The sequence below is a fragment of the Rhinopithecus roxellana genome, chromosome 8 (genome assembly GCF_007565055.1).
Source record: "Rhinopithecus roxellana isolate Shanxi Qingling chromosome 8, ASM756505v1, whole genome shotgun sequence".
Taxonomy (NCBI): domain Eukaryota; kingdom Metazoa; phylum Chordata; class Mammalia; order Primates; family Cercopithecidae; genus Rhinopithecus; species Rhinopithecus roxellana.
The window spans coordinates 108,884,474-108,912,419 of NC_044556.1; the positions used below are offsets into that span (position 1 = coordinate 108,884,474).

General features: G+C 41.0%; 2 protein-coding genes across 5 annotated transcripts in view; one reads left to right on the forward strand and one right to left on the reverse strand.

The window, feature by feature from the left end:
* Positions 1 to 17,479, reverse strand: part of ADSS2 (adenylosuccinate synthase 2) — a 44,388-nt gene extending 26,909 nt beyond the window's left edge. The window contains exons 1-3 of the mRNA XM_030936158.1: positions 17,018 to 17,479; positions 3,672 to 3,774; positions 2,851 to 2,919 (exon numbers count right to left, since the gene is read on the reverse strand). Of these exons, the coding sequence (XP_030792018.1) occupies positions 2,851 to 2,919; positions 3,672 to 3,774; positions 17,018 to 17,200 (355 nt within the window). The 5' untranslated portion in view covers positions 17,201 to 17,479. The remainder of the gene's footprint in view (positions 1 to 2,850; positions 2,920 to 3,671; positions 3,775 to 17,017) is intronic.
* Positions 17,480 to 26,628: 9,149 nt separating this feature from the next.
* The window catches only part of CATSPERE (catsper channel auxiliary subunit epsilon), a 162,151-nt gene continuing 160,833 nt past the window's right edge, over positions 26,629 to 27,946 (forward strand). For 2 of the 4 annotated variants that reach the window (XM_010353277.2, XM_010353278.2), the window contains exon 1: positions 26,629 to 26,844. In XM_010353277.2, coding sequence (XP_010351579.1) covers positions 26,780 to 26,844 — 65 coding nt within the window. In that variant the 5' untranslated portion in view covers positions 26,629 to 26,779. The remainder of the gene's footprint in view (positions 26,845 to 27,946) is intronic. The other 2 variants (XM_010353279.2, XM_010353280.2) reach the window with 2 other exon arrangements.

Consider the following 27,946-nt stretch of genomic DNA (forward strand, 5'->3'; position numbering starts at 1 on the left):
CACTGCACTCCAGCATAGATGACAGTGCAAGACTGTGTCTCCAAAAAAAAAAAAAAAGGCTCGAATGAACAAATGAATCCAAATTGATGTTTTTCTTTAAAGACAATACTAAAGACAAACTGCCAAGCTGCAAACATTTCAAAACTAATCTTTAACAATCAAAAATTTGTTTTTACCGCCGGGCGCGGTGGCTCAAGCCTGTAATCCCAGCACTTTGGGAGGCCGAGACAGGCGGATCACGAGGTCAGGAGATCGAGACCATCCTGGCTAATACGGTGAAACCCTGTCTCTACTTAAAAATACAAAAATCTAGCCGGGCGACAAGGCGGGCGCCTGTAGTCCCAGCTACTCGGGAGGCTGAGGCAGGAGAATGGCGTAAACCCGGGAGGCAGAGCTTGCAGTGAGCTGAGATCCGGCCACTGCACTCCAGCCTGGGTGGCAGAGCAAGACTCCGTCTCAAAAAAAAAAAAAAAAAAAAAAAAAATTTGTTTTTACCTTAAGATTTATTTTTAAAATATATTCCCTAAAGATTAAAGAGGAGAACCTCCTCGGTAATGTGCGAAAAGGTAAACCTGGAATATTAAGCGTCCCCCTCTATGGCTGTTTTGACACACAAACATGTATTCTAAAATTAGTTTAGGAGATATAATAAAGAAAATAGGAGCAAGAAATTCAGTAAAGTGGAAAAAGAGCAAGATCGGATAGGCTAGAAGGAAAAAGGGAGCAGGGCAAACTTATTAAAGGAGATGAGAACAGAGAGCAGCACCAATATAAAAATCACAGACTAGGTCACAGGTGAAAACGCAGAAAGGAGAAAAGAGATGGTAGCAAAGACAGGATTCTGTAAAATCACATTTAGTGGTTAAGAACACTTGAGGACAGATTGCTACTTTTAAACCTGAACAGGGCAGGGCGCGGTGGCTCACATCTGTAATCCCAGCACTTTGGGAGGCCAAGGCTGGCGGATCACAAAGTCAGGAGTTGGAAACCATCCTGGCTAACATGGTGAAACCCCATCTCTACTACAAACACAAAAAAGTATCCAGGCATGGCGGTGGCACGTGCCTGTAGTCCCAGTTACTCGGGACTGAGGCAGGAGAATCGCTTGGACCCAGGAAGCAGAAGTTGGAGTGAGCCGAGATCGTGCCACTGTACTCCAGCCTGCGTGACAGAGCGAGACTCCGTCTCCAAAAAAAAAAAAAAAACCTGAACAATACTTTAACAGTAATTGCGTGTTTTAAATGTGAGCTAATTCAAGGGGACACTATACTAATGATTTTCCTCAATTATGTATTACAGGTTGAGACTCCTTTATTCCAAATACCAGAATATTTCAGATTTCAGATATTTTTTGGACTTTGGAATATTTGCATACAAATAATGAGCTCTCTGGGGGGTGTGGCTTAAATATATACATGAAATTCATTTATGTTCCATATACACCTTATACACATCAACTGAGGCAATTTTATACAGTACTTTAAATAATTTTGTGCATGAAAAAGTTTAGGGACCCTCCTCCTCCTCCTTCTCTTCTTCCTCCATCCTCCTCCTCCTCCCCCCTCTTCCTCCTCCATCCTCCTCCTCCTCCCTCTTCTTCTTCCTCCTCCATCCTCCTCCTCCCTCTTCTTCTTCCTCCTCCATCCTCCTCCTCCTCCTCCCTCTTCCTCTTCCTCCTCCATCCTCCTCCTCCTCCCTCTTCCTCTTCCTCCTCCATCCGTGGTTGTTTACCAACACCAACATTCTTGACTCTGAATTTATATGCTGATAAGTAATCATTTCCTTACACTTATTCACACACAAGTATTTAACAGTAAAAAATACGACATACCACTAATACAGTGGAAAAACTGTGTTCAGGGTAACTAAGCAGTACAGCAGCAGCACCAGAGTATCTGTATCAGCTGGCAAACAGCAATAACAACAAACGGTAGGCTTTCAGTCTCCACCTGTATTCTGTATTTCATTTATCACCACAGTTGGAACATCCAGCTGGCACACGTGCCACTTTACTACCCTCTGTGGGCATGCTTGTGTGGGGGAATCTGGGCATGCGTGGAAAAGATGTATGAAAGCTGAAAGCGGAGAAGGCCTTTTTTCCCTTGGAGACACTGAATAAACTGTGTGTGTGCCTATGTTTGGACGGTGACTAGTTGCGTGAGGTCGGGTATGGAACTTTCCACTTGTGGTGTCATGTCTGTGTTCAAAAAGTTTCAGATTTGGGGAGCATTTTGGATTTCAGATTTTTGTATTAGGGATGTTTAAACTGGATTTGTATTATCAAATTCCCCTCACACCCTAATGAGATGGCCAAGGTTAGTGTAAACACACCTCTAAAAATCCAAGAGATCAGTAAAGGCAAGAATCCAGGACTATTTCTTTTAAGAAGATGGGCATGGATATATTGCATAAAAGCAGCATTTACTTCATTTAGAAGGAGGGCCCTAAACAATTCTCCTTACATCTGTGTAGCATGGGGGAAAAAAAATTCCCTTTTATCCCTGAGTTGTAGCAACAAAAGGAGAGCTCCAGACCCTCTAGAAAACAAGACTGACAGTGTGCAAACTCAGGAATTTGCTAGTTTTGCCACCCACATATTGTAATTCTAGCTACCTTAAGATAAAGTTTACAGATAACCGATGTGTAAAAAAATCAGGACTTAACATAATGACATAAGATGTTAGTCTTCTGTTTAAAACACTGTTTATAATAAATAAAACTTAATAACTAACATTAAAAATTTGCCTGCAATTTTAAAGTATAAGACAAACATGTTGTTTGTCTGGCATAAGATCCTAATAAAACTTTACAAAGAACAACTGGTTATCAAGTAGACTCATTCTTTCATACCTTTTCCTTTTTGAACATTTTTCTCTGCTTCTTCAAACAATCCAGGTAGATGAATTACCACACCATTTCCTAAAGAAAAACCAACGAATTCCAGCCGTAAGCATCTATAATTACAACTCAGACATATGTCACTTAAAGGACATTCTGATTTACCAGGGTGTCACTACAGAAATGATTCCAAGTTTTCATAGGAGTATAATTTAAATACATAATGGAACATAATATAGTGAATATTTTATGCTAGAATTATACTCAATGAAGTTGAAAATTTCTTGGAAACAAAGTGAAGTATGTTTTTGAAGGAAACGATGTAATTTTAAGCAAATGGAACATGGTCACAGTACACACTAAATCAGTGTCTTTCAAGTTGGGGAATCACACCCTATCAGGTCACAAATCAGTTTAGTAGGTTGTGATAAGGTTTTTTAAAAATTAAGAAGTAGAGTAGAAAAGATCAGATTGCATCATGTGTTGTAACGGTTCAAAATAAATTCATGAACCTCTCGTATTACTTACTGTGAGTCATGGTTAAAAGTATCTGGGGAAAAAAGTATTTGGAAAGCTGATTCGATGATCTAATACTTCTTTATAGAATTAAGATTGTCAGTGAGCACAGATGAATGCAAAGTAATCACTCCAAAAAGTATTACTGTTAAAACACCTTACAGTGACAAATAGCCAAAGTCAGGTATATTCCAGAAGGTATCAAGGTCAAAATTAATAAGAGATCAATGAACCACCTGGTTAGTGAGAGATGAAATCAGTTTTGACGATAAAAAATAAATGCCATTATCTCCATGCAGCTCAGTTTATATACTTACCAATGAATGCAGTGACATTTGGATTAATTATTCCACTGGGTAAGAGATGAAAATCATATTCCACAGAATCCACAACAACTGTATGGCCAGCATTATTTCCACCCTAAAATGTAAGACAGGGGAAAACTAAGTTTGATGATAAATATGACAAATAACGTATCTCCTTCCAAAGTGAATTAATGACTTCCTGCCAAAAGGTCAACTTAAGAGAGTCCAAATATTTGCCACCTTTACTGATTTGTTAAAGGCTTTAAAATAGTTTGGCTGTCTCCTTTCCCCACTGTAGTACACTTGAGTGATTATTCTGAAAGAATATGGAAATTGGGGAATTCAGGTTTCTGAAAGACAGAAAATCATACTCCTTAAAAGACGGAAAAAAAGTGAAAAAAAATACATAGAGCAGTTAGTCTGTCTTTGGCGATGGAGGATTATGGCAATCTAACTAACCATATTCCATCTACACACCAAAAAATCTCTAAGAGAAGAGTCATCTATCCAGTTACCCTAACTTGATGTAAATATGCATATAATTCCCATGGTCTTAAGAGTCTGCCAAGCAACTCTGTGACCTGAAATTTGTATTCTTACAAGGACTTAACAAGAATCTCCCCCAAATACTGGTTATCCTTGGCCTCTAATTTATATACCAGTCTTGTAGGTTTGGTTAATGACAGATCCCCAGAACCTGCTCACCTCTGGATAAAATAATATCGTGCGTCAAGGAACTGCTAACACTGAGAATCATACTATAAACTCATGATGAAATTTGCTTTCTATGAAGCTTATGCAGAAATAACAAAATGGAAAAAGTCAAATTACAAAATTAGGTACAAAGGAGACTAAATATTAAGTAACCAGATAACTTTTCTAATTTATATGTTTAAAAACATGGAAGAAAACACAAGTTTTCACACTTGTCAGCTGATTACATATATGTTTAAACTTCTATACAACATGAACACACTTTTAAAAGTAAACTTGGGATGTATTTGCAACAAATAAAAACTTCAACAACATCCTTCTATAACAAAAAATACCAATCAAAACTATATTGCCTGAGAATGAGGGCTGATCACGAGGCTATTTTTCTTTCATTTTTAATTTTTGTTGGTATGCAGTAGTGCATATATTTGTGTGGTGCATGAGATATTTTGATACAGGCATATGAGTAATAATTATATCCGGGTAAATATGGTATCCATCAACTCAAGCATTTACCTTTTCATTATGTTACAATCTAATTATACTCTGAGCTATTTAAAAATGTATAATAAATTACTGTTGATTGTAGTCCCCTATTGTGCTGTCAAACACTAGATGTATTTTTATCTAACTATATTTGTATACCCATTAACCATCTCCCCACCCCACCCCCAACTCTTACCACTACCTTTCCCAGCCTTTGGTAACCATCCTTCTACTCTCTATCTCCATGAGTTCCATTGTTTTAATTTTTAGCTCCTACAAATAAGTGGGAACATGTAAAGCTTGCCTTTCTGTGCTTGGCTTACTTCACGTAACATAATGACCTCCAGTTCCATCCACATTGTTGCAAATGACAGGATTTCATTCTTTTTTTGTTTGAATAGTACTCCACTTTGTTTATGTACCACATTTTCCTTATCTGTCTGGGTAGTTATCTGCCTGCTAATTATTCAAGGCTCACAGGCTTTTTAGCTAGCAGGTAATGAATCCTGCCAGAACTCAGTCCTTCCCTTCAAGGCAGCAACTTCCCTTATGGCCCAGGGTATGTCTAGAAATTTGTGCTGGAACTAGGGCCTGTGATGGCGAGCTCAGGACGTCCCCCAGTACCCTGTCCTACTGTGGTTGGGATCCAAATTGCAAGACCAAATCCTCCTGACTCTTCCCTCTCTTCTCCTCAAGTGGAGGGAAGGAGCCTCTCCTGGAGCTGCATGCTGTGCTGCCTGGGGTTGGGCGAAGGGGCGCACAAGCACTCCCTTGGCTATCTTGGCTGGTGTCTCACTAGGTCACATGCCCCCCAAGTCCACTGGCTCCAAGTCCAGCACAACACCGGAACTTGCCCAAGAACTGCAGTCTTTGTGGCCCAGACTATCTTCCAAATTTATTTAGGGCCCCAGAGCACTTTAGCATGTGCTGGCTAGGCTTGCTGGAACTCAGGTTCTGACCACTAGGATGGGCAATTCCCCTCTGGTAAGGGCTGGTCTAAATGCTCCCTCCGTGGGCACTGGCTGAGTTCTGCCCAGTGTTGCTTTCTGTTGTGACAAGGGCAGCACTGAGTTCCAATGCAAAGTCCTAGGATCACTGCATTCTCCCGCCTCTAAGCGTACAGATTCTCTCTCAGTGCCCCATGGTTGCTGGGGGTGGGGAAGGGGTGGTATCAGCAATTCAAGACTGTCTTTCCTACCCTCTTCCATGCCTCTTTCAGTGATAGGAAGTTAAAACCAGGTACTGTGATTGCTCACCTGATTTTTGGTTCTTATGAAGGTGCTTTTTTGTGTGGATAGTTATTAAATCTGGTGTTCCTGTGGGAGAACAATTGGTAAAGGGTTCTGTCTGACCATCTTCCCCCATTCTGCCCGATCCACAAGGTTATTTTTAACAAATTGAATGTTACTACTTTTACCAAATCATCACCAATTATGAGGTCACAAAAATGCTAGAAAAATTGGCCCTGCTAAAAAAAAAAAATCTTCCAAAAGCAAGTACCTATTTACATGGTGTTTTGCACTGTATAAAGCAAAGAACTCTTTGAAGACTAAGGTATGGCATATATTTAAAATAAAAAACCTTGGCAGTGTTGGACTAAAATCTGTAAGCCACACGTTGGAAAGGCACCGGCAGACAGAAACGGGAATGATGGGCGACACCTTCAGGTAATAGCAAAAAGGAAACAGGTGCATTCGTTTTTACTATTTATTTTTAAATAGGAAATTCCCGCATATGATACAGACACTGAATGGCCAGAAGTGCGCAGTCAAATGTGAAGCCTTCCTCACGCCCTTGCTGTAAGACAACCAGCTAGCACAAGTTTTTGGTGTTCTTCCTGAAGTGATTTTTGCATATAAAACATATATACTGTTTTATTTTACATACACAATGGTAGCAAACTATATACAGGTGGGCAGCTTGCGTACTTCCACAACCTTGCAAAGAGAATCATCTCATTCTTTTAACAGTTGTGTTTTATCCTTTTGTATATGTACATACATCATAACTTATTATACTGGTCCCATAATGAGAGGCATTCAGATTGTTTCCAATATTTTGCTACTATAAACAATCTTGTAATAAACTTCCTGGTATGTATTATTATTTCACATTTGTGTAATTTCATCATCAATTCTGATAGAATCCTAGGACGTATAGTATACACCAAAAGAACATTATTTATCTTAACTTAGTCTTTTAAAAGTAACTCACAGGATAATTCTTACCTGTATTTCAGTTCCTCTTGTTACAAATTACTAAGTTTAATAAATTTTTACTAAGTTGTTATAAAGTATTTGGTAATTTTGAGACAACAAATAAGGTATTATTATCACAGCCAAATCAGGTTTTTTTAAGAGATGGGGTCTCACCATAGCCCAAGCAGGCCTTGAATTCCTGGGCTCAAGCAATCCTCCTGTCTCAGCCTCCTGAGTCCCTGAGACTACATGTGCATGCCACCCTACCCAGCTACAACCAGTTTATTTTTTTAAAACCAGTTTTTAGGCCGGGCACGGTGGCTCACGCCTGTAATCACAGCACTCTGGGAGGCCGAGGCAGGTGGATCAGGCGATTGAGACTGTCCTGGCTAACATGATGAAACCCCGTCTCTACTAAAAATATAAAAAATTAGCCAGGTGTGGTGGTGCACACCTGTAGTCCCAACTACTCAGGAGGCTGAGGCAGGAGAATGGCGTGAACTCGGGAGGTGAAGCTTGCAGTGAGCCGAGATCGCACCACTGCACTCCAGCCTAGGCGACAGAGCAAGACTCTGTCTCAAAAAAATCCCCCAAAAAACAAGTTTTTAAAATTTCATCATTTGCTCAAGGTTAAAAATAAACTACTCTAATTTTTGGAGTAGACCCTTAAAGTAAGTCTCCTAATTTACATAAAATTACTTTTATAGATACACTAATATAATCATTTGATGAATTCTTATTTGACAATTATTACTGGCAGTGCACGACAATGTTCTTATTGTGCAACAAAAGCTTACTCTCTTAGCTAATATTTTACCAAGAAAGGTAGTAATGATGGAATTAACCATAATAAAGAGACGATGGTTGCTCTAGACACACACACACACACACACACACACACACACACACACACAATTTTTTAGGCAGATGGTTGTGATGGATGACTTTAGAGGGAAAAATTGGCTTAACTCCTTAAGTCTGTCCAAGTTTACAGGTAGTGCAAGCTGGAAAGTTCAGCAGTAAAAGACTTAAAGTCACACGGTGGTATAAAGTTTGCTCATCCAAATATTAGTTATTGAAAAATATTAACATTTTTCAATAACCAGTATTACATTGATTATTATACGGTTTAAATATCATTTAAATTGTTTCAGTGTGTAAATATGGTTAAATATACCCAGAAAAACCCTAGATTATCCTACGTAGGATTTAGAGGGAAATAACTAAGTGCTTATTTATATTTGGTCACTAGTGCTCCGGGGGCAGCTGGGGTATAACTGTTAATCTTGAAACGCACAATATGCAGAAGGGTCTCGGGTGAACTGAGAAGGAGCTGCTCATAAGGAGTTTCTTGATGAGGTAATCTATATACGAGACAAGTTTTAGCATACTGTATTTTATAAAATGCAACAGATAAAGCCTCAAATTTGAAGTGCCTATTTGGATGCTAACCTAAAATACTCCGATTATTCACCTTGGGACCTCAGGCAATTGTCCTCAAACAGAGATTACACTGGTCCAAGGAGAGGTCACGTATTAGCAGACAGCAAAACAAAGAATTTCAAACATGAGCACCATAACCAAAAACAGTTTCAAACACGAGCACCCCCTCAGTCTCCCACCTACATATTATAGGGGCAGACGGAGCTGCTCCTTCATGGGCCCATGGGCAACTCCATGTATGTGCCAGGATGAGCAACAGCAAGGATGTGTTTGATTAATCATGTTCCATGATTCTCCCGGGTAGCACTGGGGAGGCCAGATAGTACCAAATAAATGATGGGAGATATTTTGTTGTTGTTGTTCTACTTCTAACGGAAACATACAATTTCCTTCTCAATCCAAATTTTCCACAAATCAAGCTTGATCAGTTACCTTCCACAAAAGTATGAATCTTATAATCACATGAACAGTTACACTAATTACCTCTTGCTTCTTTGCCAAACTCCCATAACACTTATGATCCCAGTCACTCTTGTAGCATTTAACAGTTTCCATGATCATAGCTGTATATTCTATATTACTTAACCAAAAAATAGAATATGTTCAATTAATAGTTATATAAACAAAGGGCTGTGGAATCTCAATGTTGTTTCTGGATCAATTACATCCAACAGGGAAAATATTGAGTAATAAATCTCAAATATAATTTTTTGAACTTTTTTTTTCCTAGAAATAAGTCATATTTCTGAGTTGGTAAAATGCTTTTCTGAACATACATTTTTGGTATCTGCCACGGTTAACCAAATGTCTGTCCATTTTTGTGTAGCCTTTATACAGTACAGATTTCACTGACATCATCCTTGCATCTGAGTATTAAAAACAGTTGACATTGTTCTTTTCAGTCCTCACAACATCCCTATGAAGTAGGTGGTACTGACTCCATTCCACAGATGGGGAGGCCTAGGCACGGAAAGGTTTAGTGGCTCCTCACAAGCCACGTGGCAGGGAGGCAGGGAGGGAGGGAGGGAGGCAGAGTGGCAGAGCAGCTCTCCAGCCACGTGCTAACACCGCCTTCACATTCACACTTCCATCAGTACCACAACACTGCAAGGCAGGCTTTCATGTTGAGGCCAATTTTTAAACTATTTTAATTCTGAAATATACCCCTCCCCAACACCCCAAGAAACAAAAAACAGCATGAGTTCACAAGTAGCTATGTGGCAGGTTTCTTTGAGGAAAAGCACAAGCTTATAATGCCTTATATGATGCGCTTATATTAAATACCAAGAATAAATGCACGTTAATTTTATTAGAGTGAACAATATATGAAAGAAAATTCAATTGTGGTCACAAAACATCCCCTAATATAGTATATATATTTTATCAATTTTCTTTGACTGTTATTCTTACATTAAGATTAAATACAAAGAAAATATTAAATAAGCTTCTTAATTACCAGGAAAAAATGTATCTCATCACAGAGCTATGAAATAAACTGGAACATCATGACAGAAACAAAAATCAGGACTAAAATTCTATGCTCTCAAAGCTGAAAAGCAAAGTTTCAGGTGTATGCTTTTAGTTTTTACAATCAATACATAGCTAATTTTCATTATTTTAATTAAGGTTAAAATAATACAAACCAATTTAACTCTATTTTTTCTTCCAGAAAAGCACTACAGGTCAATAGCATATTAGACTGTTGGAAAACAATTTACAAATAGGAACAATCCAGAACAAATGCTTCCTCATACCTTATTTTCCCACACAAAATTAACTCTAGGTTAGTTAGAGCTTTTAAATGCTCAGTCCCCCTCCTTTTCCCTTACTTGCAAATCGCAGGAATCATGTCCCCAGCCACAGCGAATTGATTCAGGCAGGGAAACATGTTCCAACCTGAGCCTGTCAGCTCCTCTCCCCTGGGAATCTGAATTCGAGTACTGAGGAGGAAAGCAATAGCAGTCTGAGATGCCTGTCACCTACGGGAAGCATCCTAAAGAAAAAGGCTGCCAGTTCTAGCTGCTGAGAGTCCAGGAGCAGCCTTCATCTCAGGCCACCATCCGGCTCTTCCTTTAAACAAATCCCCATTTTGCTTGAGTTAGTTTCTTTCCATTGCTTGCAAACAAAGAACACGAACGATTCACAAAACAAACTTACTACAACATAGTATATATACCCCTTGCTGAGTTTACATCTTGTACTAGTAAAACTGAATATTAAAATGATTAATTGCTAGATATTAATAACATTTTATGCTGTCAAGGACAACACTTTAAAGCGTTACTGCAGGATATAGGAATGATATAACAGTATTTAGTTATTTTGTAACTGTTCTGTTTTTCCATGCATTCCTTTTCTTCCTAATTTGATGTTAAGTTTATGGAAGTCGGAAGACAAGTGTTTTGAATGTTCTTTCCATGACTCCTCAGAACCAGAGGCTGTCAAATCCAATTATAGAATAAAATTTTGGATCAGGAAATGCTAATATGCGTCAGCTTCTAGCTAAGAAGCTCCAAAGGTACAGGGGAGGTTAAAAAAGAAAAAAAAAAGGTTGGAAAGGAATTAAATGATATTAGTCTACAAAAGTGACTTTTGATTCTTAACTTGGTTTTGCTACTGGGCCTTCTCCTTCCCCAAATCACTCCTTTCTTCACTCCTGCAAGTGCATTCCTGCCGTGGTAGAGAGATGAAGGCAGCGAATGATCCTCAGTGTTGTAGACCTGAAACAATGGCCTCTTTTCCAGAACACAGGCCCAAGTGTCAAGGGCTAACAACTTCATGCACAAAGCCCGGAGGCATTTTTCTGGCTACTTAGTTGGGCCTCTGTGTCTTATCTTTGTCCTTTTGCTTTGACTACATGAAAACAACATACTGTAATCACAGAGCTCAAAATGAATACCAGGAAGTCAGTGACCACTATGGATTACAGTAGAGAGCAGCAATGTCTCAGATCCCGTGCCCCTAAACTATTTCAGCAACCGAAAAGGGGTTGCTACTTTTTTGTTTAGTCTTCAAGCTTCTTAAGAGCCTAAAAATCTTTGGAGTCAATGCTTATTATCCATGCTGCTTTCAGGGTAAAGACTGTAAGATCTGTATCTCCTCCTTTCCAGACAAAACATGTTACCATTCACCAAAACTAAAGCACTGATCAATCCACAGCAATAGTTATAACTGACGATTGTTCTTTCATGAAAGCATTCACATAACTGCAATTAGCTTATGATTCCAAAGTAGAGCAGGTTAAGTTACTACCAGCAAGTTGATCAAATTTAACTATTCAGCAGTAACCAGACACACTAGATAGGAAGAGAAAAAAATATACAGGGTATCTTAATTTCTTTTTAGCAAAGATATCCAAGCTCAGTTAGCCATTAAAGGTTTAAAAGTATCCACTTTACTTTGCATGATTATAGTTACCTTCTAGTTTCATACACACATAAATGTCACAAATGATGAAAACCTCAGATACCTTATATTTTAGACTTTACATTACCATTATGAAATAACTTCTCACAATGAAAGTGGAAAGAGGCATTGCCTGAGAGGATCTTAGGTTCCTAATTAAGAAGCTTTAGACTCTGGCTACCAAACTCTAATATTCTTTCACACTCACCAAACCAGGGTCATAGATGAGAGCATAAGACAACCAACCAAAACTGTATAAACCAATGATGTCACACAGCTCTTTGTGAATGTTTGATAAAAATTCACCTAAATACATTCATGAAAACATTTTCTTAAAAACACACTGAAATTAAACTAGAGATTTCAAGTCAAAAAAGTCTTCTTACTAATAAAATTCTTCCTTTAAAAAAGATGTTAAAACTTAATATAGACAAAAATCTCATTTTTAGAAATCTCATGGAGCCTCTTTTTAAAAAAAGAATTTTATTATGTGAATCAAATATAAATTTTGGTTCAATGTAAAGAACTATCCCATCCCAGAGCCAGAGTAGCCACAGGAACTCCCCCCTTCATTTATTGTTCTTTTCATTGCTTTCAGCAGGCAATTCTGAATGTTGATGTTTCTGTTGATAAAAGTGTAATAGTCACCAATTTTTATGTATCATTATTTAGTCCACACTAATCTTTGGTGTCAACATCTGACACAGTCCCTGAGAGATAAGACAGCTGGATTCGTATCCAGTTACAGCAAGAAAGCTATTAAGTACATATCAATTTATTGGTTCATTCTAGATTTGCTCTAGGCAACAGTTTTTCTTAGAGATACTTGAAAATATCCAACAAACCCATCCTTTCCCACCAAAGTTAAAGAAACAGAATAATTTTGATCAGACACCACTGAGATGGTCTCATATACATATAAAAACTCATGCCTCAAAAGCAGAGCTGACAGGATACTATATTTACTAACTGAAAATAGCAACCTAGGACATCCTCATTGACTGAACATTGAGATTTACTGTTCTCAGTGGAGAAAAACTAGTTATTAGAACCCTACATGGCATTCAATTGAAATAGTTGAAGAGATACATGAAAAAGAGATAAATATCAGTTACCTATTCTCGCCTAGAAACAAGAGAGAAGATTTTAATATAAACAAAGCCTTTGAATGGTACAATGTAAAACATTCCAGCTAAAAAACTAAACAACAAATGTTAATCCAAGGAATGCTAGGAATTCCACCTTAAATTTATGCCACCAGTCAATTAAATTGTCCAGAGAGATGTTAAAACCATTACAAGAAAGGGTTACTATTACTTATTTCAAATAAATTTCTAGGGGTGATCTTGCCACCCAGAATACATTGGTTGAGTATTTCCCTTCTGCTTCATATAGTATTAAGCGCTACAGAACAAAAAAAGGAAGAAGTCCCCCTTTTGAGAAAATTTACATTCTGGCAGAGAAACCACAGTAACCAAACAGAACAAGATTTAACCAAGTACAGTATAACAGACATTGGTAAATACTTATACACTAGGGAAATGCTATAAAGGATATAAAAAGAATCAGAAAATGGAAACAGCAATTGTTATAAACCTGGAAGAATGGCTTACCTTAAAGGCTAATTACCTACTATCCTTAAAATTATGGGAAGTAGTCTGGCAGATCATTTTAGCTGTACAAGGTCAAGGCATGAAATAATACTAACATTTTCTTTTAAATTATCTTTCACCTTTTCTATTTCAAGGAGAAAGTCTCAGTTTGCTGCTGGTATGTCTTTTATGCTTCTTTAACACTTACTAATAGTGGTTTCAGATCTTCAGCAGATACCTATATCTAGCTAGAAAATAGTCATATTTTTTCAGTATTTTTACAGCAAGCTTTTAAAAACATATATCAAGTGATGGGGTCTGCCTTCTCTTATAACTAACTTTAGTATTTTCCCTTTTTATTGGCTTTAAAGCCTTGGAAAGAAAACACAGGGAATACTGCTCTAGCCTTTCCTGATCACAGGCAACTTCGTGTGTGTCATTATAACCAAGACCACCAAACTTACTTTCCTTAAGAACAATCAATAAGCCTTTGCTTAAAGCCTGGTATAAACTACTATAGTTAAGAAGTTTCTGTAGTTTCTACTCAGCAAAATAAAGAAAACAAAGCACAGTATTTTACTTTGAGAGAATTTGGGAAAAAGCAGTATTAGACTTCCTTCTGTGATACCAGAAAGGGACCTTCTTGGTCCCATACTTCAATCCCTTGAAAAACTTAGACTAGTACCTTTCTCCATCCTGACCTTCTCAATATTTTTGCTTACACAGCAGTTGTCCCCCAGACTGTGAGCTCCTTGCAGGCACAATCCCTGCCTTTTTCAGATTTTTGACTCCCAGGCTAAGTGATCCCCTGAAGATGCTCAATGTTTACTAGATGAATGACCTGTACCCAGGGTTGAGCCTCCATTTAATTCTTCTCTCTTCTTCTTAAAATAAATGTTGATTTAAAATTAAGGCATCAGTAGTGGCTGTCCTTTGATGTAAGTGCTACATATTTACAGATCTGGGGAACCTACCAAGTTATAAGTAACTCCCCACAAATCCTGAATCTGAACAACACAGGCCTTAAGCGCTGTAAGAGTGAAAATGCCATTAGGTTTGCATCTAGTGTTTCCAAAAAGGCATTTTATATATTAAAATTTATCATTAAATGCAATGCCAGTTTTTCTTTTTAAAACTATATTTTATGTTGGGAGAAAGTCCGTATGATTCTACTGGTGAAATATGGATACATTATATGTACATCATTTCTGGAGAAACAGTGCTGAATAAAATTTGAACTCATGACATCAATATGGCAGCATATATTAAACTCTAACAAAGGACATGTTTTCACTAACACACAAAACTTAAGACATCGAACAAGGCAATCCAAGCTCACAATGTCTTACTGTTGATTTTTTCCAGCTCTCTATACACACTCAGTAAGAACTCCAACATTCCAATTTTAAAACCTAGGAGAACTTCATTAAGTAGATGCCAGCTTACTAGGGCTAACCAAATAATACAAAGTTACCAAGGTAAATCACAAAAGAGATAATGCTTAAATCTATTCATTACTCATCTACTTTTTGCTAACAAGACTAATAAAGAATCCTAATGATACACTCTTAAAAGGCACTAGAAGAACACAAGGATTCTATAAGGAAGGTAGTTAAGTCAAAACTATAAAGGTGAGGGAAGTCTGCCTAACAGGGCCCCTCATTTGTTTCTCCTCTACCTTCAGGTAACATTTTAAAGCCAAACTCAGTTCCTTCTCAATCACTTCTCTAGAGTTTCCAAGGGCATCAGATCAGGTTGGTCCACGACTTCCAAGACTACTTTCTTGGTAACATCAGTAACACCTTCTCCAAGCTACAAACTACTTCTAATATTTCTCGATAGAATATTAAATTGAGAATCCTTTAGAATAAATACCATAATGGTTGTGTTCTCCAAACCTTCTTACAACCCATAGTGTAGCTCAACGTGAGCTACTTCCACGTAAAGGAGATTTCAAGATGTCAGTGAGGGAGACACACAGGCCTCCGCCTCTCTCCCCTTCTAGACAGCAAGAAAGTTCGGTATACTGGTACGTCTTCCCCACAGCATGACCAGATCTGAATGTAAGACAAAAGGTAGGCTAAAGGCTGGATTTCTGGAGTATTTCCTAAGAAAGTGTGGGGCAGGAATTTAATGGCAACACCCTCCAGAGTGCTAAGGTACAAAGTGTGTTGCCAGAGGGGTGGAGAAGTAATAGGCTGGAAGAGAAGGAGGGAGAGGTGGTAGTGACGGTTTCCTAAGAGGCAATTAGTGCAACAGCTATTTCAGAATGGACAGGGTGGATTTCTGCATGAAAACAAAACAAAATGAAACAAGGTAAATCAGAGAATATTTGCAGTATTTGCATTTAGCTTTTCTATATACCTGTGATTTCACTGTTTCTGCATGCTCAGAATGGTATTCAAGGGGGCCTATGACTTACTAGAACATATACAGCATGGCACCATCATATCATGCCATGTATGTTCAAAAACAAATACTCTTGCAACCTAAACAGACAGCAGTTAACTTCAAATATTACATTATGCTTTGTTTTGAACGTGGTTATTACTCATCTACTTAGAATTTTGAAGCTGGAGAGAGTTATCTGAGAGCCTTTACAAAGGCCTCCCCTGTATGTTGCTTCAAAGAAAACGACAAATAGGAAGAAAGCTTACATTGAAAACCACGTGTCTCCCGTTAGAAGTACATTACCACACCTCGTTTTCCGAAAGTTCACTTTCGATGTCACCTTAGCAATGCAAATATTTATTTCTAAATACTCAATTTGACATCCATGTATTTACTTTTTTTCAACAGAGAAGGGATTCCTTCCTCTGGGACCAACTAGTAAAAGTAATTTCTCCTTAACTTTAAGGTACGGAGCACATTGTAAAAACAAAAACCAAAACAAAAACAAGAAACTCAGGGCCCTGAAACAACAGCCCAAAGCCCAGAGGTGGGTGGGTTTGGATGTCAACAAAGTGGACCAGAGGAAGCAAAACACTGCATGCCACGGTCCTGCAGATGGGGGATCGGCGAGTCTGGATTTCAGGACATTTCGAAACAATCCACTCCCACTCCGCCGCCCTGGGCGGGGTGGGGGGGCGGTGATGGGGGATTCTGCCGTCGCGCCGGGTCTCCGACCGCAGTCGGAAGAGTTGGGAGCAGGCCTCGGGCGGTAGCTCCTCAAACTCAGACCGCATCCCACCTCCACCCTGGCCTCAGTCCCGGGGCGGAGCACCAGTCCCCAGACGCAAAACTGCAACTCCCCAGGCTTCGCCCATCTCTCAAAGGCTCCCCGCCAGCCCACCTTTTCCTCCAGAACCACCCCAAGTTTCACCCGGCGCTCCAGGTCAGGGGTCCCCGACCTCCCGCCATTTCTCCACGTCGCCGCAGCTCAGGACACGAGGAGAGAGCCTCAAGGTGACACCTCATTTTGGCCAGTGGATCCGGGTCCTGGGTCCGAGTTCCTGGGCACCAGGTGCCAGGCAGCCCGAGCTCCCGGGCCCAGCCTCCCGTGAGAGGCCCGTCGCCTCACCTGGCAGCGGCACACGATGTCGGCATCCTGCGCCAACAGATCCACCACCTTCCCTTTGCCTTCGTCGCCCCACTGCGCACCAAGCACCACCGTCACCCGGTTTCCTCCGGGCCGCGCCGTGGGGCGGCCGCAATCGCCGTTGGGCAGGGAGGATGCCGCCGGGTAGGTCTTGGCTAACGCCATGGCTCCGGTGACGCGAGGAGAACCCGAAGGAGAGGCGGCCGCCGAGGAGTCAACGAACCGAACTGCTCTGCGGCCGCCAGCCACATGCGGAGGAAAAAGGAGCCAGAGGCCGGCCCCGCCCCCGCCCCGCCGGGCCGCCACCCTCCAGCCAGTCCCCGCCCCGCTCTCCGCCACAGCCCGCTCAATGGGGGACCATGACTGCCCCGCGCAGGCCGGCCTCTGCAGCACCGCCCGCAGGAAGAGGCCCTGGTGGCGGCAACCGCCGCCACCCCGGACCGAGGCCACGCCCCTTCCGCGGCCTGGCGCGCCACTCCTGTGCGAACCTCGCGAGCGAAAAGGTCAGGGGCGGGGCTTCGAGAGCGCTTCTCCTTCAGCACCCCGCCTACCCGCTCTACCTCTCGCTTTCAAACTGGAGAGGCGCGGAGGCGCGTGTGGAGCGTCGGACTACAACTCCCAGCACGCAACGCTCTGGGCTGCGGCGGCGTATTCTGGGGCCACTGTGTCTGCCATCTGCAGGTTTGTCTGGATTTGTCTGTATTAAGGAATGAACGTGTACAAAATACAAAGTGTGGAATTTCTCAGTACAAACAGCATAAAATCGGAACGTGTAAGTGTTGAATTGGAAATTAAAAGTCTGGAAGTAACAGAGATGGGGACAGGGATCAAAAAAGACAAAATTCAAAAGTAAGGCGATAAGGTAAAGGATATGAGACCTGAAATCAATAAATCAAGTAAAGTCCTAATTCTCATTTTACGCAGTAGTAACAAAGGCTCAGAGAGGAGGAGTGGATTACCTATGTCATATATGGGTACATATATGCAGATACTGTCATGCACTTCTTTTCTTTTTTTAAATCCCCACAACCATATAAGGTAGGTGATCCTCTATTATCCTTATTTTACAGGATTTAAAAGCTAGGTAACTTGCCCTAGTGAGGCCTCAATTGGTACTTCGATAATCTAAGTCCAGAGCCCATGTCCTTCCTGTAGATTCCACTGTCTCTTAGTTACAGCTGTAACTAGATTCTGGTGTATACCTACTGTTCATCTAATGCCCTTTCAACTCCAACACAAATTAACCATGATGTTTAATTCTGATAAAAGGTGCTTCGAAAAAAAGTGGGAATGGAATCACATTACATGTACCATCTCCCAAATCGCCTGGACATACTGTATGTTCACTAATGGTCTCTAGAGCGCACTTTATATTTCTAGTCAATGAGTTAAGTCAGGAACATTGAGAACCTGCTATTTACTAAGTGTCCTGGGCACTGATAACATAGGAGAAATAAAGATACAATTGCGGCCCTCAAGGATTCAAATTATTTGGTCTATTGATTAGTAAACAAATTAATTATAATACTAAGTGATAATTGGTGTCTATCTTGGCCTTATTACAAGATCACAAACTTTTTGGAAATGAGAATGCCATCTATTTCTTTCTACTCAAATGCCCGAGGTAGTGCTGGGCAGATAGTAGATACTGAATAAGCACATGTTACTAGTTATTTCCATTCAATTTTTAAAAATCATTTATGAGAGACTGATTTGAGTAATAAAACAACTCTGGTTTCCTGCGCAGCCAGCTCTACATGAATTACTATTTCTTTATTGCCATTCCCCTGTCTTGATGAATCGGCTCTGTCTCGGCAGTGGACAAGGTGAACCCCTTGGGCGGTTACAAATTTGGGGGCGTGTCTGGGATTGCTGTTGTGGCTACCTGCTCATGGTTCAGTGGCCCCCCTCCAGCGATGGATCCAGAAGCCTGCCCAGGTGGCCACCCAGTTCTCTTGGACTGGGGGCTGACTCTGGTACTCTCTCTACTTGTGGGGCGCTGCCAACCCAGTGTGCAAGGATTTAACTGCAATGGAGAAATAGTCCTGGGGAGATGTCCCTTAACTGTAACCCTGTCACAGGGTGTCTGTCTGTAGCCCCATTGCGGGGCGTGGTGTCTGGATTGGTGAGCATCCTAGGTGCTGCCAATGCCTCCTTTCTCCCGACTGGTTCTGTAGCCCTATGGTGGGGTGTCTGTAGCCCCATTGCAGGGTGTCTGTTCGGCCCCTGGTGGGTCTCGGTTGGCTCTTTCTAACTAGTAGGAAGAGTCCAGGTTTGGGAGACTTCTACTCAATCAGGAAGATTTCAAAGAGGTTTCTCAGAAGGAGAATAGGAGGATAGTTTGTTAGGAATACTCCTGGAGTTCTTGGTTAGTGATCTGATTGGGAAGGACTCTGTCCTGTCGTCTTTGTGTGTGTTCGTATATGTGGAAGGGATCTCAGAAGAGGTTGCTGATGGAAGTCCAGCAGACGTAACTCAGACCCCTCCTTATTTGTCTGGTCACATTTGATGAGCCCTAGAGAAGGCTCAGCAGGCCTGTCTCAGGGCAACTATCTGCTCTTCCTCTTGCCCAGAGACCCCATTGTGAATTACCATTCCGAGGTCATCCCTCCCCACCTGGAGTGGATCAAAGACAACAGGGACCAACGGGAGAAAGTTTTTGAGCTTTGCCAGGCTGATACTGGGTGCTGAACGAGGTGACTAATGTGTGTTTTGTTATGTGTGTTTTGCTGGGATGGAAAATGTTAATTTGGTTCCCCATGCAGCCCTCTGGGCAGCATCTTGCAAATTAAGAATCTTGTCTATGGTTCCATAAAGCAGGAAAGGGTGACTTTCTCTTTTAAAGTGGCTTGAACCCCACAGCTATAGCACAAGCAAGCAGGGTCATCAAAAGCCACTCCGTTCTTCTGGAAGCTGCAGAGAAAGGGAACCTGGAAATCTGGTATGTCGGCAAAAAGGGTGTGAAATTTTTAGCAGACAAGTTTCTGGTCTCTCTCTCTCTCTCTCTCTCAGTAAATAGTAAACTGACTCCTCTGCAAGGGTTCGAAGAATAGAAAAAAGGGACTTGTGAGACTAGTCTTAGGCTGTAGCAAATCTGGTGTAGTTTTGTGCTAAGAATTTGTCTTTCTGTGTTCTGTAGTGGAGAGATGGGTATCCACAGGATAGAACGTGGGTTTAGGACCCCTATAAGCCTGCTTTTCAAGCCAGCTTGGCAGGCTGGTCAGTTACAAACTTTACTACAGGTCCCTGAAGCCAATACTGTGTGAAATTTCTCTGTCTTGTTTTGTGTCCTGAAGAGCTTAACTTTGTGACCATGTGGAGATACTTTCTCTTGGTTTCCGCCATCTAGAAGACACAAATTTGGAGATTTTTAGGTTAGCCCTAAAAATTGTATTGAGCAGTTAAAAGCCTTTGCAATCTTGAAATTGGCTTCTTTAGGCTCCTTCTGGGAAGAATAGAAACTGCTCAATACTGTATAACTCAGTAGCTAAGGCTTTGCCTCTTGACAGTGGGGGTCTGTGTTCTATTACTGGCTTCCGGAATGATTCCCCTCTGGTTTTTTATTTATGTAACTTTGCCATTTATCGAGGTTCCCCGCCTCCCCTGCCCCCGTGGATAGCTTCTGATTTCCTGTCTTGAATTTTCCTTTCTCTAAACTACCCTGGGGGAGATTCTAAATCTAGAAAAACAAAACTGCTTACCATCTCTTTCAGACACCTGTGTGTCCATGGTGAAATTATAACCTTAGTTAAAGTGTATTAATTTCATATGGGAAGTTACCTGTGGTAGAATTCAAAAGCCAAAAATATTGGCCGCTTTGGCATGGCTAAAGTTGGGTAATAAAGTTTTTAAGGGTTTGTTTTTTAAAGAGCACTATGGTTAAGAGTCAGCTTAATTAAAAGTAGATAAACAAGCTATAGATATATTTAAAAGGCCTTTATGTTTCTGTCTTCTTGGATCTTGTTTTTCTGGAAAAAGGTCTTTTTTCCTTCTCAGTCAACTGAATTATTTTCCTCCACTTTTTTGTTTTGCCTGTCTTAATGCACACGAGAGGCCGGGAGATAGCTTCTGGCAGCCTGGGACTCCTTGGGGAAAACAGGAGGCACCACAGACCCCGTTTTGGAAAAAAGCTCTGTTTTCCTCATGAAACCCTGAGAATTAAAAGCAGATAGATCCCTCTCAAAATCAAAGAAAGGCTCTGTTCTGTTTTGCATTGTGTTATCTGACGGTTTTGAGTTTTAGGGGTATCAGAAATTACTTCTCATTCTGAGAGAGCTTTGGTGTGTAACAACCAGGTAGGAAATGTATTTTAGAGGTTGGCTAATAGTAGTTATGGAGGCACACTTGAGTCTTTGCACACTTGGATCAGAGAAGCATGCTTTGGCCACCTGGAAGACATGGAACATCCCCCCTGCCCCACAGAGAGATGAGACTCCCATGGGGGATGGTGTAATTACCAGTGGACTAATTGGCTTTGGGGTGCCTTGCGATGAAATGCACAGTCGGTAAAAGCACTGCACTGTCTTCTCTGGAAGTATTTCCCTCCTCTTGGGATCCAGGATCCAGTATAAAACAGAACCCTTATTTTTAAGAATCTGTCTTTGCCTTCAGCGGCTTATTTGCTGCTTATTTGGCCCTAGAAACACAAGCTTTCCTGGCCCTGTTCCTCCAGGGGCTCCCCCCTGAAGCCAGTAATCCAATTAAAAAACTGGCAAATGAAAAATCTTACAAGTGCTGAATCTTCTGTCTGGTGTGTGATGTTTATATATAAAAGAGCTCTGATTAATTTCCTTAGAAAAATGAGCGCTTACATCACATATTTTGTCGGAAAAAGAGAAACTTGAATGCCTTTTTATTCACATGACTTTAGTAATCTTTTGGAAATAAAGACAGTTTTAAAGATTATTGGTAAAATGTCATGAAAATATAGACATTTAGTCTAAATTAAGATCAGATATCAGATTTGCTAAATGCTTTAAAGTCCAACTGTTCCTTGGACTTTTGAAAATCGTTCGATTTACCTACTTTGGAGCATTAGGTTATAAATAAGGCCTGGGAACACATGGACAGCCATGCCCCTAGTTATGCTGAAAACAGTCAGGCCTTATCTTCACTTCTGTCTGGTGTCCTAGGTTCCACCCCTAGAATTAACTCACTCACTTATCAGGTTTTTCACTAAAATGAAAGTTGCTAACGTGAAACTGAGATTACTGGAGAAACAGTTTTACATACAAGGTGTGTAGGGAATGTGTTTTTCTGGTAAAAGATTATAAGAAGGCACAGGAATATGGCTTTTGTTAAAGGGCATGTAATTTTGTCTAGTTCAGAGGGTTTTAAAGATTGTCTCACCCTAAAAGAGGAACGGAACAAATCTGAAGGTTTAAGCAAAGTGAAAAGGTTTGTAAAGGGTGAATCTAAAAAAAATTCTGTGGGTATAAACAAGTTGGCTAAGAACTGAAAGAAATTATTTAGCTTTTTTCTGTAGGTTAAAATATTAAAATCATACTGATGTGGGGCTAGAATCTGAGCCCCTGTGTCCAAATAACAGGATTTTCTTAGAAAACTGATCTGCTGTTTGATGGAAAATTGTAAAGGGTTCTAAAAAGTTTATGAAAATCTTACCTTATGGTCAAACTAATTAAAACTGGATAGAGATGTAAAACTTTATTTAAAAAACCAGCTTTAACATTAAAGATGAACATGAAATTTGGTTTTCTCTTTTGAAGACGATTTTTATGTAATGTTAAAAGATAATGAAAGGGTTTTGTTTTCTCCTTTGGATAAATGGCAGGGGAAGAAAAGGAGGACAGAGAGAAGAGACACATGCAGTTGGCTTCATGCTATTTTCATTGGATCTTCCTTTGGAAAGCTGAGTCACCTCTATCACAGTAAAGGTTTTTCTTTTTGTTTTTAATTGTTTTGGAGTTATCATTTTGGCCAAATGAATGACTTATGGTGACCTGGGATTCTATTTTGTGATATCCAGTGTTTTAAACCTTTGATATTTGACAGACTTTCCAAAATCAAATTATAAATTATGTCTCTTTCTAACCTAATATTTTAGATATTAGGTCCTCTAAAGTCCAAAAATCATACAGGAAGCATTGCCAAATATAAAATGGTGTTCAGCTTTCTTTGGTCTATATTTGTGTAAATGTGTTATTGGTATGTGTTCCAAAATTAGGTAAAACTGCTATAATTCTAATATGACTTAGGATATGTTACCAGTAATAATTATAATTATTACGTTAAATGACTGTGTGCCACGAGGTAAATTTCTTTCTCAGTTGTGCCTTTAACAGTGGCTGCCCTAAAATGTTTTTGTCATCCACAGACAATTGTTGTCTCACGTTGGTCCTCTTTAAAACATGATTTTATAATCAGCTATAAAATTTAACAAGTGCTCTTAAATACAGGTTTCTGATTAATAACTCTGGGAGATTGTGACATTAGAATAGAAAAAACCTTTCAAATAGAAGAGGGAACAGTGTTTGGTTTTCTTTGGGGCTGTGTTTGTATAAATATGTTACTGGTATGTGTTCCAAAAGTATGGGAAATTTCTCTAATGTTATAATTTAGTGTACATTATTAATAGTTATAATTGTTATGTAAAATTGTTGTATGCCACAGAAGTAACCAAAATTCCTAGTCAGTTGTAGCTTTAATAGTGGCTATGGGCTTTTGCCATCCACAGACATTTTGTCTTGCTTTGATCCTTGTCCTTTTCAAAAGGCAGTTTATATGACAGATATAGGACTCTGAGTGCAAGTCTCAGATAACTTTAAAAATTGTGTTATTGGAATGGAGGAAAAAAACCAAACTTACAGGGCTCTCATGGAGAGCTAATGTGTTAAACATTGCTAAACCTTTTGTTTTCAGAGTCAAGAGAACTTATTTCTTTAGAGCTATTTGCAACTTCTAACAAGTGAGTAAAATATACTCCTGTGAACAAAATTTAGAGTGTATTTGTTCCTCTCTACCTGATGTCTCCAGAATTTGGAAACTATTTGTGAATATTCTCAATTTATGGCAGTATGGTTAACTGCATAAGTGCAGTAAGAATCTGTTTTCTTTTGTAACAGAACACAATTGGAGAAATTGGTTATTTTACCAAGGCTTTGACGGAATGGCATGCTTCCTTTAAAGAATCAAAGTTGACTTACAGAGCCAATTAAAGCCCATTGGGGAATCTGGCCTCATACCTTGTCCACACAGAGTCCCTGTACAAGGTTCCTGACCTGTGGTAAGTAAAGAATGTCACTTTGTAACAGGCTCAGGAACTCCAAGTTATCTTGGGACTTCAAGAGGAAAGGAATTTTCAAATACCAACTCACAGGTATTTGAGGCTGGGCTCAGTTTTTTGTTTTTTCTTTTTTCTTTTTTTGAGACGGATTCTAGTTCTGTCGCCAGGCTGGAGTTCAGTGGCTCAATCTCAGCTCACCGCAACCTCCACCTCCCAGGTTCAAGTGATTTTCCTGCCTCAGCCTCTTGAGTAGCTGGGATTACAGGCATGCATCACCACGCCCAGCTAATTTTTGTATTTTTAGTAAAGATGGGGTTTCACCTTGTTGGCTAGGACAGTCTTGATCTCCTGACCTCGTGATCCACCCACTTCAGTCTCCCAAAGTGCTGGGATTACAGGCATGAGCAACCACGCCTAGCCTGGGCTCACCTTTTAAAAAGTCTTATCTGAGATTCTTCATGGAACAGAGTTCTATCAAAGCCAATGAAAAAAGCCTAAGTGAAAAATAATTATTATTGCTGTACTTTATGCAAATAATCAGGCCAAGTACAGTAAGACTAAAGTTTATTTTGTAAACAAATCAGTTCTATCATGGTTTGTTTTGAATAAAAATGGTGATGAGAGAAAAAAATTATGCTTCAAAAGAAAAACTATAGTACACTGTTGTTAGGTATTCTTGAGGTTTTTCCTGCAGTTTAGACTAAACACTAAATTCTTTGTGGGTTAGAAGTCCCCAGACTAATGCTTTCAAATCTTTGCTTTAAAATTGGGAATTGTACTTTTCTCATCCTAGGACTCATTATTTACCTTATAGCAGGCTGTTCCCTTAAACATTGGAGTAAAACTATAGATGAGAGTACTAGTGTGTTTGCCATGCCAGCCTTGGAAACCCAACCAGGCCTGCATGAGTCGCTTAGACAGTTGCAAAGAGGTTCCACTCTTCTCACCTTGGAGTTCACTCCCATTCCCATTACGTCCTCTGTCATCTGGAAGAAGCCAGAGCGATCAACGGCCTTTTCCCATCTTCATAACTTACCCAAAGGGAAGGATTGAAACCATCTTTGCAAAATTATGATTGAGAAATCATAAAGTGAAAGAGATCTAACTTAATGGACTGTATCTTGCTTCTAACCTCAAAGCTGTCATTGTTCATTCCTGGGCATAGGCTGAACTAACTTTGGACTTTGGGAGAAATTTAGTTTATAGTTTACATAAAGATGGTAACAGCCCTTTCCCAAAGCAGACCTCCTTCTTGCCTGGAGACTAGATTGCCTTTGTAGGACTAACATTAACCACAAGATTTGAAAATAGGTTTAGGAATCATGCAGCTGGAGGATACAAGATTCTGACTCTCCCTAAACTGCTCCTAAGATTAGTGCTTGAGAGATTTTGCAGAGCCTGTACTTGCTGGATCAGCTGGCACCACCCAGATCAATCAACTGGCTCATCTGATTTTGTGGCACCCACCCAGGAAGTGACTCAGCACAAGAAGACAGCTTCTACTCCCTATGATTTCATCCCTGACCAACCAGCACTCCTGGATCACTGGCTTCTGCCAACCCACCAAGCTATCCTTAAAAACTCTGCTCCCCTGTTGTTCAGAGAGGCTGATTTGAGTAATAATAAAACTCCAGTCTCCTGCAACAAATAAATAAAGAAAGAAAATAAAAATCATTTATGGTGTGCCTGGCCAGGTCTGGTGGCTCACACCTGTAATCCCAGCACTTTGGGAGGCTGAGGCAGGTAGATCACTTGAGGTCAGGAGTTCGAGACCAGCCTGGGCAACATGGTGAAACCTCGTCAGTACTAAAAATACAAAAATTAGCCGGGCCTTGTGGCACATGCCTGTAATCCCAGCTACTCCTGAGGCTGAAGCAGGAGAATCGCTTGAACGCGGGAGGCGGAGGTTGCAGTGGGCCGAGCCAGATCGCGCCACTGCACTCCAGCCTGGGTGACAGAGTGTGACTCTGTCTCAAAAACAACAACAGAAATCACTTATAACGTGCCTGCTCCCTGGAAAGCACTGCCAGATATGCATTTGCTATTGCAGTGTCCACACACAGTCACATGAAGATGTGGGCTAAAACACGCACTACCTTAAAAGTTGCACATTCATTCAGGCAACTGGGATTTTTCTTTTTCTTCTCTTTCTTTCTTCCTTCCCTGCTTCCTTCCTTCTTTCTTTCTTTTTTTTTTTTTAAATTGACAACTCGGATTTTTCGAAGTGTTTTTGCTATCTCACTGCTGGAAAGCCTGGTTCTGCCTTTCCTAAAATCTGGTGTGCAGGTTCGCACTCCAGCTACTTTCAGGCCTCCAGGGAGCGCAGGGAGCGGCGCGCACGCGCACACTTCTCCCTCGCTGGTCCTCAGGCCCGGCCCGCCCTGTCCAGCCGCGCCGGGACCCAAGCGCCTCCTGCCGCCCGCCTGGCCGTCGTCCCCCGGGAATGCGCGAGGCCTAGACGGGAGTGGCCGAGGCGGTTGGGCGGAGGCGGAGCAGGCGCCATGTCAGCCCGGGAAGTGGCCGTGCTGCTGTCGTGGCTGAGCTGCTGTGGCTCGGCCGTTTGGAGGTAGAGAGACGCCAGTCGCAGGCGAGCGACTGGGCGGGGATTACCCCCGGCAGGGCAGGCGGGAGGGTCCCGCTCCCCACCCCATGCGCCCCGGGACCGCTGGCCCTGGCCGACTACTGCCTCGTCTCCCGACTCCCCAACACCAGCACCCGTGTCCCGCCGCTCCCACCCGAGAGTTTTCCATGAGCGAGAGGGGCCGCTGTTAGCACTTTGCTGATCCAGTTCCTGCAGTAAGGTCGCAGTACCTTCATGCTGTCCTCAGAACATCTGAGTCCCAGTGAAATCTTACTTTTTTGTTTTTTAGGGCGGCGGCTGTTTGTTTTAGAGACTGGCCTCTTGCTCGGTTGCCCAGGCTGCAATGCAGTGGCGCCATCATAGCACCCTGTAGCCTGAAACTCCTGGGCCCAAGCGCTCCTCCCACCTCAGCCTCCTGAATAGCTGGGACCACAGGCACGTGCCACCACGCTTGGCTAAATTAAAAAAAAAAAAAAAAATTGGCAGAAACAGGGTCTCACAATATTGCCCAGACTGGTCTCGAACTCGTGGCCTTAAGTGATCCTCCTGCCTGGGCCTCCCAAAGTGCTGTAATTACAGGCCATAAGCTGTGAGCCATGAGCCATCACACCCCAGCCCCTGTGAATACTTACATTCCTCTCCCCTTGTGCACCCTTCTTTTGCCAGAGGAGAGGCTCATTGTGGTCCAGGAGTGAGATGACAGTGCCCTTTTCATTAAAAAATAGCACGTGTCTATCTGCACACCCCACATACCTTTGGGCCTCTTAGATCCGTTTCCAACAAGAATACATTAAATATTAGACATAATAAAGCAAGGATGAAAAGGCATTGTCATTGTTATCTGGGACTAAATTAATAAATTAAACGTGACTCTTTAAGCTACTGTTCTCTCCCTAGCCTGCCCTCAGCCCCAGTAGGAGTGAGAAGCAGCTGTTGAGGGAGCAGGTGAGGAGAAAAGGCCTACCAGGAAAGGTCATTTCATCCTTTCACTACCAGATCTTATTAAATTACATAATTTAACTTTGTAAATTGAAGTACAAAATTTGCCACTTGTATTTTTCTGTCTGTAATGAAAGGGATCTTAGAT